The sequence below is a fragment of the Pelophylax lessonae genome (assembly GCF_965119305.1).
Source record: "Pelophylax lessonae genome assembly, chromosome: 1".
In the NCBI taxonomy this organism is placed as follows: domain Eukaryota; kingdom Metazoa; phylum Chordata; class Amphibia; order Anura; family Ranidae; genus Pelophylax; species Pelophylax lessonae.
The window spans coordinates 700,574,957-700,589,306 of NC_138768.1; the positions used below are offsets into that span (position 1 = coordinate 700,574,957).

Sequence of the window (14,350 nt, forward strand, 5' to 3'; positions counted from 1 at the left end):
CTTACTGATTTAATTTTGCCTGGTTCATTAGGACTAGTCGAGAATGTTTGCTGCTGTAACGCCCCAAGAATATTAGAAGAGCTTGTTTAAACATGCACTGATCAAGTTCATATATGACTATATCAACCGTACAGGTCATTCAATACCTCAACAGATGTATGTCAGGAGTGCAGGGCCATTGGGTGTAACAAAGTAAGGAAAAGATGCAAGCTGCTTAAAGCAAAACTTTACCCATAACAACTTGATAAAAATAATGTTCTTTATCAAGGAACATACAGTCCACATTAATAGATATGCTACCAAAATTAGTGTATGCTGTAAATTGCCTCCAGCCTTTACTTTTTTTTTTTTTTTTTTTTTAATGGAGGCTGCCATTTTGCTGAAGTCCAGAGCCTCTGAGCAGCAGTAAATCTTAAGGCTGTCAGAAAATCAGCCTCTAGAAAGTCAGCACAGTGCCTAAAAAAGAGAGCAACTGAGCATGTGCAGAATAGTGAGACAGTGCATTACTGGATTTTAAACAGTATAGGTACTTACTTTAAATTTTACATAGCTATACCTGCAAAAGGGGGCAGCCTGAAGTGATCTTGCAGGACTTAATTTTCTGGCTAACGTTCCACTCTAATGATATGTGGCAATGCACATTACATCTCAAATGTTATAGATTTTGTATGTTGTCCCTGAATGATCTTCTAAACCGGTATATTTTGCCTTTAGATCTGGCAGTGTGGAGGAAAGTTGTTATTTACACCTTGTTCACGTGTGGGACACATCTATCGCTTACATGGGTGGCAAGGAAACCCTCCTCCCGTCTACGTGGGATCATCGCCAACACTGAAGGTTAGTTTTTAATACATATAGAGCAAGGCTGAAATTATTTTAAATCCCAAATGTCTAGTTAAATCGCAGGATAGTTTATTAGAATGAAATTATTACATATGCTAATTTGAAGAATTATAACATTAGAAGAAAAAATTTACTCTCGTTACACAACAGCTGCAAGCCTCCTCCTGTAGGCACCAATGATGTGAATAGGCCTGGGAATGCTGAGGAGTTTAAATCACATTAGAAGTCACATTAACACATGCAGAAGTAACTTCGACCACTTTCACGCGGATTTCACCTTCTATAGAAGCAGTGTGAACAGCAAGCTTTGACAAAACATTTGCACAGCTTTTAGCAAGCTTTGGTAAAGCACCATTCAACTCCAGTTTGTAAATGATGAACACGGATCCAAATAAGAGTGCTTATTGCCACTTTAAACAAGCTGCTAGCAGGCTTCAGCACTTCTTGAACCCCGTTGAAAGCCTGCTGGAGCCTGCTAGCAGCTTGTTTAAAGTGGCAATCAACACTCCCATTAGGATCTGTGTCTAACATTTACAAACTGGAGTTGAACAGTACTTTAAATGCTTCAGCAAGGCTTGTGGAATGCTCTAAACAAAGCTTGCTGTTCACACTGCTCTTATACAAGTTGAAGCCTGCGTGAAACAGGTTGCCTTGTGAGATTTGGGCTCTTTAGCTTTCCCAGAATGCTCAGGGAAGGTCCAAGGACATCACCTTTGTCTAGGTGAGCTCACAGGGAGCTAAGGTGTAAAGTGAGTTTTTTTTACTTTTTTTAAATTATTTTTTTCTTAACTTCAATTTTTACTTAGTGATCCTTATGGGGGAGGGAGCTACAGTAGAAGTTTACCTTCCATTTTCAAGCATAGCGTTAACAATTCTGTGGGGTTTAGTATGTCATAAACAAATGTATCAATACAAATAGATGAAAGATCTGTGCCTGTTCTACCGTCTTCATCAGCCCCTGGTTGGATTTGTGTCCTGATGTTTACTGGATTGTGCAGCTTCTACTTTGTGTTTGTTTAGCAAAGTTGCAATGGTTCTCAGAGGCATGACAGGTTGTGGCAGGATAATTGAGCATCTCTTTTAATCCACATGTATTTCCTATAAAAGCCTCAGCCAGAGACCGTTATCCTGCCATAACTTGTCGTTCCAGTGAGAATATAACACAGATAATTGTGCTTGATGCTTGCTTATACTGCTTCAAATATTCGAAGAACCTTCAAACCTCTTACATTCTCTCCAAACTTCTTTCCACTTTGTCAGGTTTTTTTTTTCCCTTTATGTATGAGCTCAGTGTGACATCTTTCAACAAGCTTTGTACATTTTATTTAAATAAAACAGGTTTACTACTTGAGAACAGCTATTTTGTGGGCTAACCCAGAAACCAGCCTATCATGTATATTGGGGAATTTGGAATTAAAGTGATACTAAACACACCCTGTTTAATTTACATTGTCCCTTTTATTTCTGTATGTGGATGATGGCACTGTCATTTTTTTAATAAACAAAAACATCTATGTACCTTTTTCCAATCCATATACAGCTGTCAATTTACCCAGCTCTTTCCCAGCCTGTCTGCAGGGAACCATAAGCAGGAGGAGCTTTTAGTTCTCTGCTGCTGGTTACATGTTGGGAAAAAAAGCAGCCTTTGGAATACAGAGTATAAAAATAAAAAATATCAATAAACTGTTTTAAATTGTCATACAAATATACATTTGAAATCAAATCCTTATTATTTTGTGGAAATATCATGATATGGGTGGATTTTTGCCAGTCACACCCCTCCAGTCTGTGTCTTAGAATACGAGGGAGGTGAAGCCTCCATTAACCTGCCTGGCAGTATTCCCGAGTGTGGCTCAGGGTTAATATACAATGCCAAAAGCGGTAACCCCAAGCCACACTCGGGATTACCCCACAATCACACTTACCTTCCGCTACGATCCCCCCCGTCCTCCAGCCATCCTCCCGCTGTCTTCCCGCTGTGTGCTTCAGCCGATGCTGACACCTGTCTTCCGGTTCCCTTCCCTGCGAGCGTCGTGACGCAGGGGGGGTGGAACCGGCGGGAATTTAAAAAAAGTAAATAAAACAAATTACATGATACAGTTTAATCTGTTAGAATTACAACTTTGTATCAAGCCATTTCACCACAGCTTTTCACCTAGTGGCTTTTCCAGTGCCCTGCCTGTACTTTTGCGGTTCTTTGTGCCTGGAAAATTGAGAACATCCATGGCGTCCAAAAAGCGCTTTTAGACAAACTGGAAAACAACGACAATGAATCAAAATTATTTTAAGAACTGAGAGATGATGATCAGTGGGAAAAATTTGTCATCAGGTACTGAAAGTGACGACATCGATGATTCTGCGACTGAGCTCAGCGATGTGCGGACTTGGTGCTCTATTGACTGCAGTATGGATCAGGCAGCGCCCCCAATATTCCCATTTACTGGAGCACCTGGTATGAAAGTTGACGTTGACCATAACAACCCCTTGGCTCACCTCAATTATTTCTGGCCAATGAGGTTATTGAAAAAAGTTACTGAGACAAACCAGTACAAAGAGCAACAATTGGCTACGCATCGGAAGTTTGCAAGATGCAGAAAGTGACCAAAGATGACATTTGGAAATTTCTGGGTCTAATAATTCTTTAGGAAGTGGTGGGGAAACCCCTGCAGAAGTGGTATTGGACAACCAATACATTACTTACCACTCCATTCTTTGGCACGGTGATGTCAGAGTACAGATTCTCCCTCATAATGAAATATCTCCACTTCGAAAACAATGAAGAATTTGATGAAACTACCCATCCTGCAATAAAACTAAAGAAAATTTGGGAAGTATATCAAATGATTCTACAGAATTTCCAACGGAGCTATGTGCCAGAAAGAGACATCAGCACAGATGAAAGTCTAATGGCCTACAAGGGAAGGCTCAGCTGGGCGCAATACATTGCATCAAAGGGGGCACCATTTGGCGTAAAATCCCACATGCTATGCGAATCGTCAACTGGTTACATTTGTGATATACACTGGAAAAGGAACAAAATTTGATCAAAAATACAGCAATTATGGAATGGCAACACCTTCTGTTCTTTCACTAATTGAGCCATTGCTAAATCAGGGCTATTGTGTAACAACTGACAACTTTTATACATCTCCTGAACTTTGAGGTTCTACTGCAAAACAAAACCGATGCCTATGGAACCGTAAGGGCTAACCAGCACGACATGCCGCCAATGTTTGGCAAAAAGAAGCTCAAGACTGGAGAAATGGTTGCCTGGCCGAAAGGCAAAATGATGGCACTGCGATGGAGGGACAAGAAAGATGTGTGCCCAATGAGTACAGTGCATAATACCTCCACTGTTATAGTACGCATGAAAGGTGGGAAAAAGTCATGAAGCCACAAGTAGTGATAGACTACAACACTATGGGAGGTGTCGACAGAGCCGACCAAGCAATGACATTCTACCCAGCAATGAGGAAACCGCAAAAGTGCTATAAGAAGATCTTCAGACATCTTCTTGAGCAATGCTTGTGGAATGCCTACATTCTGCTAAAAAAAAAAAAGTGACAAGCCTGTGTTTTATTCGGACTTCATTTGGAAAGTTGCCGAACAAATCTTTCTGAATCACCAAACACCATTGATGGCTGTGAATAGATCTGGACTTCGTGCTGTTGGCGATGTCAACACAGAACGCCTGACTGGTCGTCACTTCATGAACTACATCCCACCAACTGAGAAAAAGTCAGCACCTATTAGGGTGTGCGTGGTTTGTTGCTAAAAGAGATGACGGTGGAAGGAAAATAAGAAAGGAAACCCGATTATTTTGCCCCAATTGCGACGTCCGACTTTGTGCAGTCCCATGTTTCAAAATTTTCATACCCGAGATGTTTACTGAACCATTATTACAGTAATATTGCACCCCTTGTTTGTACACATTTCAGTCTTTTTGGTTTGATTATATTATTGAAAAAAATGATTTTATATTATAATTTATGATTTTGTATTTAAAACTGTATCATACCTGGGAATGTCTACTAGACTCTTGATTGGACAGATTTAAGTGAGTTATTCCTAAGAATTACAGGCCTAAAATCTAAAACAACAGATTTCAATGCAAAACAATGTACCGCTTTGAGATCAAAAATTCTAACATAATCAGACCGCCAGGCAGGTTAATCTACATGTAATATCCCGTCCCCATTGTGTTTAGCTGGTTAGTGGGCATGGAGGAGGAGGGGGGGGGAGTGGGATGTAATTTACTAATATGTAATTTACTACTATGTTTACACCCACATGTGTTTGTACTATAGTCATTTTGGCTGCTCAGATGTGATAGGGAGGAAATGCTCAGCATAGAAACTCCCTGAAAACTGAGCATGTGCAGAGTTGCCACCACAGTTCTGTAAAATCCCAAGCTGAATTGGGGACATGAACAGTAGGTGGTGATAAAGAGCAGCAGGATCAACCAGGTTTTTTGCAGAATTCAGAAAACGAATCTCATAGTGACTGAGTATAAACAGCATGTAATACACCATTTATTGATATTTTTTATGATGTGTGTTTAGTGACCCTTTAAAAAGGCCCAGTATTCGCCAAAATGGTTGTTTTTATTGCCACCTGTGTCCCTATAAAAGGGATTTCCCCCTACTTCCTGTCATAATAGGAATTGATCTCTCCAACAGGGACACAGACAAAAAACCAGAGTGAGGAAAGGTTAGGAATTCTGACCACATTTCTGTTGCATTATCCTGGAGTTTTATGATCCTATGAGGGGGAATTTAATAATGCTACTGCGCCACTTTTCTGTAATCCATCTTGATATATGTTACCCAAATTCATAAAGCATCTGCGACACTTTTGTTTCTGACAACGACTTGTTCGCTAAATCAGGTCGTTTTTACATGCGGCACTTTTACATTGTGGCACAATGAATGCGCCAAATTCAAGATAAAATACCGACAGTTAGCATCTTATGAACGTAGAGCTAATTAAAGCTGGCCATACATGGATTAAAGCTCAGCAGGTTCAGCAGGGACTGGCCAAATTTCGATCCATGTATGGGCTAACTGATTGTACACAAGTCGATCTTGTATCAGATTTCTGTTGCCCACTGTGCACCGTGGTTCCATTCTTCTAACCCTGCATCACTGCTGAGTCCTGTAGTGACAAAGGTGTTGAATGAAGGATCAACAGCACACAATGGGGGGCACAGGCATCTGACACTTACAAAAGGATTGAATTCTGAGGAGTTTGATAAAGGCTGCAGCACAGAAATGGAACACTAGTAGGAGACACAGGCTACAGGAAAGTTTAACAACTTTTCTATTGCAGCAATCTGGCCCTTAAATTTTTACAAAGCAACTAAAAGGGTCACTTTAAATAAATGACATACTTTGGAAAATTGATTCTAGCAAAAAAGTTTTATATTGCTGCCACAGTCAAGCTCTGTTGGCTTCCAGTGTTCAGTCGCACAACTACACTTAAGCCGGCCATAGATAAAGCAAAATTCAACCAGTTCAGAAGGAACTTCCGCTGACAGAATACAATAACGCAGCAGGAGGAATTCCCCATCAACAGTGACTGTGTTGATGGGGGAATTGAGCAAAATTGCATAATGTATGGTCTGCCTTGAGAATACAGTGTGGCCACACTGCCTTTATTTTCCTACAGGAGATAGTCATTATGAAGGCTTTCTTGTCAGACACAGTCATGGCCATATTAAAAATTTCCAATAGAAATCCCATGAGTGTCATTGTCTTAACACTTTGTAAGGGAAAAGGACATCATTTTAAATGCAAACTGTGTTCTTTGTAATGGCTTAAAAGCAGCAGTGCTAATTATAATACCGGACTAATGAACCAAAACAAGGTCCATTAGGGAAAAGCTGCAGCTGCTTTAGTTTCAGCATTTGTTGTAGTTTATTTCAGTATTAGTATTCATTTCTTGCAGCATTTTCTCTTAAATAAAAATCTCACATTTCACAATATTGGCAATAGGAGACTTGTATATGAAAGTATGAGTGATGGAACAGCTGTCTGACTTCCCTGCTTCCACCCGCTGGATTCAGATCTTCACTGGAAATTGACAGAATGGAGAGTTTGAGTGTGACCACGACTACCATCAGAAATCATGGGGCCCCATACAACCTACTTTCAGGGCCTCCATCCATAGATGTACAACTCCATGGATTAACAGAGAGTGGAAATGTCTGGCAACGCTTCTGTTTTTTGCTTACATAATTGTTTGACTTGTCTGTGATATGCTAAACTATTTATTGTGGTCAGTGTAAGTGTGGATATCTGTCAGTGTTGGCTGGACAGTTAGTATTCCCTAAATGTCAGTGCAAACATCTGCTCAAACAGCAGAATGTGACCTCATCACATCCACAGCTTAAGTCAGCCAATCACAGGAGAACAGGAGGAAAGCCATATAGATTTAGAGAATAGCTCAAAAAATCAGGGCATCTCACAAGGCAAACACTGGTCAACCAATCAGGGGGAGGCCAGGAGGCGACCCCACTACAGAGCCTACGCCTAAGGGCCTCCCCATCACTCCACCACTCTGGGGGGCACACCCTCATTCCTGGCTGGGCTACTTCCTCTGCTTGTCTCCGCCACTCTCCATTGCTCACTGAGACAATATAAGACCGTACGAGTTTAATGGTAGACCCCTCGACCAATCAGAGCCCACATTGCTTCCTCCCCCACTCCCTCTGCCTACAGCATAGCAAAACACTGACAAGCTTGAGCAGCCAGTGAGGGAGACTGTCACTGCAGCATTCCCTTGCATAGTTGCCCACGTGTGATAAGTAAATAGGAGGCACACATTTTAGGATCACTGGGGCATGGCAAAAATATGGCAATGTCCAATAGTAGGTTTTTGATTTCTGATGAAAGGCTTGTAGTGTTGTACTTTTACCCTAGAGTTTGCAGTGTTTTAGACAAACCATGGGACTACATTGAAGACCATACACTTGTTATGACCGTGCAGGTCATATCATGTATGTGACTGTGGAGCAAGTGCTACACTAAACAAATAAATCTGTTGTGCTATCACTGCACAAATCCACAAGATTTACCACATGTACACAGTAATGGCAAAAGCAGATGTATAAATGAATATTAAACTTTACGACCCAAATAAAGCAATGAAACATGCAATCAAGTATTGATTTAATTTGCAGGATTATAACCGCAATAAAAATGTAATCTTAGGCTGACACATAAATGGATTGTAAATAAAGTTGCTGTAAGTTTAAGATGTTAGCATGTTCATTTTTCTTACGAACCCCAGGACGAAAAGAACACCACATATTTACCACGTTAGACCTCTCAGCTTTGCAGCATTTAACTTTTTGAGTTGCACTGAAGGGACTCCAGGATAGGAATAATGCAGACTAACTCACAGCAGCATAAAATGTACATGCAGAGCGCTCTCCCCAACAAGGGTATGGCTGAGAAAGGGCATCCTAAGGGACACTTGAGTGTATACACATCCCGTTATCTTCTGTCACTTCTGCCAGCCACCGAGACATGAAAGATACTGTTGTATGCAGCACAACGCTAATTGTCTGTGATACTGTGGAACAGTGTACAAAATCCTGGGGCTGTCCTTTGTATGTCCCTGGGAATATGTGACATCTTGGGGGCGGGGGAAGGGGGTAGCTTGAGTGAGCCCTGCCCACACTTGAGTGTATGGTGTGCACTGTGTAAGACTCAACTGAACCCGGGCCCTCTGCTGACCTGATGGAGCCCAATATGTGAAGGCTGGCTGTAGCCCCCTTCATCCTTTATCAGTGGCACCCTGAGTGCAGCTCCTTAAAATAGGAGGCCCTGTGTAATTTAGGTATGACAAAATAACCTTATTTGTGTAGAATGTCCAAAGCCCTATATGGGCTGTAAGCACATAGTACAACAACAGACTAGTTCAATTTTGTGGCTTTATGTTGGCATTAAAAATGGTACAAATTTTAGATTGCTGAAAAATGTTGTCTGTCTGTTTTCCAGAACTATGTCAGAGTTGTGGAAGTCTGGTGGGATGAATACAAGGATTACTTTTATGCCAGCCGTCCAGAAACAAAAGCCCTGGCCTTTGGAGATATCAGTGAACTGAGGAAATTCAGAGAAGACCACAATTGCAAAAGTTTCAAATGGTTTATGGAGGAAATAGCATACGACATCCCTGAACACTATCCTCTACCGCCGAAAAATGTAGAATGGGGAGAGGTGAGTCCAGGTTCATCTAGTGCTGTGAAGATTATTGCTAGAAAAAAGGGTATTTTATAAACTAGGGGTCTTAATGGATAAGTAATTACATCATAACAGCCATAACACTAAGGTTTCCCCTCTGTGTGCAGATTAATATTTCCTTGCGTGTGTGCATCAGGAGCCTTCAAATAATGTTCTGTGCATGGGAGATCTAGTGATTCATTTCTGTAGTTGGAAACCTCTGCATGCTTATAAACTAAATGTAGGGACCCCTTGACCCTCTTCAGTGGTAAAAATACCTTCACACCTCAGGCCCATGGTACGTCTGCACAGGCCACAAAATATAATCTGAGTTATAAATCTAGACCATTTTGTTATTTCACTTAAAAGTATGTATCCTCTCTTACCTATAAGTGATATAATTATGTTGTATATTCTAGTGGAGAACTAGCATTTATATCATAACTTGTTTGGGCAAGGCAGCTGCAGGAATTTTTTTTATTTTTGGTAAGTATACTGCCCTTCATGTTTGACCTCATTTTTGGTTGGTGTCTTAAAAGAACAAACTGTTTTGAGGGATGGATTGTATAGTGTAGACCAAGAAGATTGGTTTTTCCTTGCAAAATGTCCATTTCTTACTAGTTGGCATAAACTGCTTTACGTTGAAGATGTTCAAGTAACATTTTTGGATAAGTGAATATATTAGAGTATAAGGACAGAAGGTCTTTATAAATAAGGTGATTTAATTGGAAACTATATTTTCCAACATTGCTTACTTCTGCTCCACGGAAGAAAATTATCTTTATTTTTTTGTCTATACTGGCAGGGAATGTAAAACCGAAGGCTATGCAATCAAAAACTTTAAAAGATAGTTTCTATAGAGGTGTGGGAACTTTTTTGTTATTAAATGTTTATAGAAAAAAAAAATTATAATTGTATACTTTAATTCTCATGATTTTGGAAAAGGTTATTTCCTAATGCATGATGGTCTGCTGTACGCAAACTTTTGGCCATGTAGTATATTTTTATCTGTGACTCAGCCAGACAATGCAAAATAGAATATGTATTTATAGCTCTTCCCCGCTAAAAATTATGTTTTTCTTTTGTTTGTTGGAAAGATTACCCATCACTTCTGTCAGGGCAGGAAGTGAATGGAAATCTCCCCAGTAGGTAAGCAGACTGCAATATAAAGCTCACCTGATCCTTACCTCTTCTCCACTCCTGAAAAAAAAAAAACTAAAAAGTTTTGGTTGGAGTTGGGCCTAAAGCCATGGAGAAATGGGCCGTTTTAATGTGTGTATGTCAGCCAGTCGGGCGAGCATGCTGCAAAACCAATGGCCGAGAGCGCTGACCAAAGTGTTCTGGTGGGGGTGCCGTCCCCCTGCCAGAAAACAGCTCAGCAGGGGAGATCACTGTACTAACATTGGATTGTTAGTACAGTGGCTCCGACCGTAGCTGTCAGGTTTTTTCGTTCAACCTGCTATTAGAGTGTATCAGGCTTAAGAAACAGTACAGTTACAATACAATAAAATATAAAAGGGTTAAGAGGGCCCTGCTCGTAAGGCTGGCCATACAAGGTTCAAATCTCAGAATCTGTCTGTGTTTATGATGGAATCTAGTGAATTTCTTTCCTGCAACCAAGGGTTGCAGGAAAGAAATTCGCTCTGTGTATGGCCGGTCCATGAGCTTACAATCTAATAGGGTGGGGCAAGTGGCATGAAAGGTCATAAATGTGGGGGGATGAGCTGATGGAAGCGATAAACGTTCAGTGGGTTGGGGGTGTGATGGGCTTTCCTAAATAGATATGTTTTCAGGGATCCCCTAAAGGCAGCCGGAGTAGGAGATAGCCAGAGAGATTGAGTTAGAGAGTTCCAGAGGACAAGAGAACGTTATTTAATGTATATACAGAACCAGCTGTGACAGTTACTTGGGGTATGTGCACACTGTACATTCTGCATATATATATATATATATATATATATATAGCTTGGACATTAATAGGCTGTGAATCACGTGATGGCCCCAAACTTCATTATTTTATTTATTTGTTTTTTTATGTGTTTAGTCTTTTTCAGTTATTCCTGCTACAGACCTTTCCAGCTCTGACCTCTAGTGGAGCATTTCTTCTGCAAATTTTTATATAATGTTCCAGATGTTTTTTCGTAAAGCAGTCATGGCTAAGCTGCTGTGGAAATCTGAACCCTGGCATGCCCTTACAGATGGAGACTGGCAGGGAATGCTGGGACGTGTAGTTGTACAGGAGAAAAAAATAGAGGCCCCCTTGATCTTTTTCTAAAACGGACTGCAACAGTTTTGTGTTATTTTAACATATCAGCATATTTTAGTATACATCCAAAGTGTCACTGTTATTGCTGACAGTTTATTCTTGTGAGTAAATCAAAATAGGAATGATAAACCAATGCGCTAACCAGTATCTGCAGGTAGAACTAAGAAAGCGCACTTAATGAAGATTGTATATAGATATAAAAATAAAAGGCAATAGCAGCCAATTTCCGTAGTGTCTCCACATACAATAATAGTAATAAAAAAGATCAAATCAGCGATAAAGCAACATATATGTAGCATGAAGCAAATGAGGACCATCAAATCAACACTAATATATATATATAGTACATGACAAATACCGTGTATATATAAAGTGCATATCATGGTAATTAAAAGGAGAGGTGAATAATTGAGCCCACGTGTAGTAGTGCAATAAATATAAGTGAAAAAAACAATCACAAAAAATTAAATGTTGTAAAATCAATAGTCCATTTAAAATTGTGGAAAAAATGTGTATAAAAAAGAAAATAAAAAAATATAAGTCCACAGATAATGGGTAATGATATCCAGTGATAGAGGTGTCACCAGTGCAGAATCCCACAAGCACTATCCACCAATATGTACAATGGCCACTCCTCTTAATTAAAGGTAATATGCACATTCATATTAGGCAATCCAGTTGTAGGAATTTTCTCTATATCAGATAATGACCCGCTCCTTGCTGAAATGGTTCCGCTAGATTTGTGATTTTATTCCCATGTGTGCTGGCTTCTCTAATCACCTATGACCCTACTACACGTGAGCTCAATTATTCACCTCTGCTTTTAATTAGCATGATATGCACTTTATATATATTTGAATATTTGTGTTGATTTGATGGTCCTCATTTGGTTCATGCTACATATGTTGCTTTATGCTTTAGCGCTAATTTGATCTTTTTTATTACTATTATTCTTGTGAGTGCTAATGTGTATAATGGCATGACACACGCATATTTCTTTAGGAGCGATTCACTTTTTTTTTTTTTTTTTTTAAGCTGAACAAGCTGTTTACTTCAGTAATATGAATTTAAAAACCTTTATGTTAGACACCATTGCATATTTAAATAAAAAAAAAAAAAAGGATTCCCTTTGGCTGTACCAATTAGCAATAAAGATTACCTAAATTAATTTTAGGCCCACCAAAACAATTACGGATGCATTAGTAAAGATGAATAGGGGGTATAAGTCAGCATAAACTTTACTGCTCATTCTAGCAATGATAGTTTGCAGTATTTTGTTTCTGTGTCATGTGACCTTGAGCTGCAGCAACTCTGCACTGTGCATGGCTGCGCTAGGATTATGCCACTTGAGGGCTTCAGAATTTCTTTGTTATCATGAACAGATAAAATTATATGTGTTACGCTAGTACAATCTACAAAACCATATATGCAAAAACAAAAATGAACAAAACAAATATGTGCCACACTGGTGAATTTACATAGGCAAAAAAAGGAAAGATTCCACCACAATTAATAAAGTGAGTCCATTATAAATAATGAAGTCCATGTGAGAAATCAAATCCACTGTAAATACGAAAGATGAAACTGTCCAACACCAAAACTTCCAATAGAGACCAATTTCACGTCACCACCACCAAGCATAGATGTACATTTACCAGCTGACATCACCGCTCAATCGGAAGCTTTTATCTTTTAAGTCCGCCTGGATTGTATTTTATGTGCAAACTTTATTAATTGCGTTGGAATCTTTCCCTTTTTTTTTTTTTTGCTTATGTAAATTTTCACTAGTGGGACACACACTTATTTTGTTTATTTTTTATTCTGTAGATTGCATTAGCGCAACAGATCTATTCTATTATTGATCTGTCTGTGATAAATATCTCATAGTATTGCTGCAGCTTCCTTGCACTTTTGCTTTTACACTTCAGCGCAGTATATAGGTTTCTTATAGGTTTATGCTGATGTAATGACCCTACCCACTGTTCCCAATTATTTTAAAATCAACCTAAATTTTGATTGTGAGTGTGCTTTCAAGAGCTTTTTTAAAACAATATTTGACTACAATCTACAAACTACAGTCCCTAGTATAACTGCTATACAATATTAGCATAACATTTTGTACAAAAAAAAAAAAAAACTTTTATAGGCTTTATGGGGGCCCAAAAAGTTCTAAGAGTGGCAGGTAAAAGATTTTATAAATTAGGACCTGTGAATGACCACTGCTCTTTTTCTAACATGTCAAAGCTAAGCGGGTTTGGACCAGGAAAAAAAGCCTTGCTTTCAAAATACACTAGGAACATACCCAGGTGTACTGTGTGTAAGCTGCACTTATTTATAGGACAGAGTAAGCACATAACTTCTTTAAATGGTAGCAATAAATAATTCCAGGATTTCTCCAGAGCCTCTCCCATTCCCTGAAAAATTCTATATTAATCTCTCCTACTCTGTCTACTTTTTATAAAATCCCCGAAAACTCATCTACCGAGGGTAGCCTATCCCACCTCCCTAGTCATCCCTTTTAGTTATTACCTTTTGATCATATATAAGCTCTCTCGAGCAGCGCCCTCTTTACGCTCTTGTCTTGAATTGTATTGTAAATGTACTGTATCCCTTTATTTTTTAAAGCGTTATGCCAATTGTTGGAGCTATACAAGTCCTGTATTATTATAACTTGTTATACAGTAGCTTTTTGTTAATTTAGGTTTAACAAAAAAAAGATTATTATTGGAAGTAAGCAAACTTAACTCTATATACAGTGAATTAAAAAAATATTCACAGCGCTTCATTTTTTCCACATTTTGTTATGTTACAGCCTTATTCCAAAATGGATTAAATTCATTATTTTCCTCAAATTCTACAAACAATACCCCATAATGACAATGTGAAAGAAGTTTGAAATATTTGCAAATGTATTAAAAATAAAAAAACAATAAAATCCCATGTACATGAGTATTCACAGCCTTTGCTCAATACTTTGTTGAAGCACCTTTGGCACCAATTACAGCCTCAAGTCTTT

At 39.1% G+C, this 14,350-nt stretch overlaps 1 protein-coding gene across 2 annotated transcripts in view; it reads left to right on the forward strand.

Annotated features, from left to right (window-relative positions):
- The window catches only part of GALNT7 (polypeptide N-acetylgalactosaminyltransferase 7), a 303,038-nt gene that overhangs the window by 274,473 nt on the left and 14,215 nt on the right, over nucleotides 1-14,350 (forward strand). For both annotated transcript variants that reach the window (XM_082272937.1, XM_082272936.1), the window contains exons 8-9: nucleotides 715-837; nucleotides 8,847-9,065. In XM_082272937.1, the coding sequence (XP_082129063.1) occupies nucleotides 715-837; nucleotides 8,847-9,065 (342 nt within the window). The remainder of the gene's footprint in view (nucleotides 1-714; nucleotides 838-8,846; nucleotides 9,066-14,350) is intronic.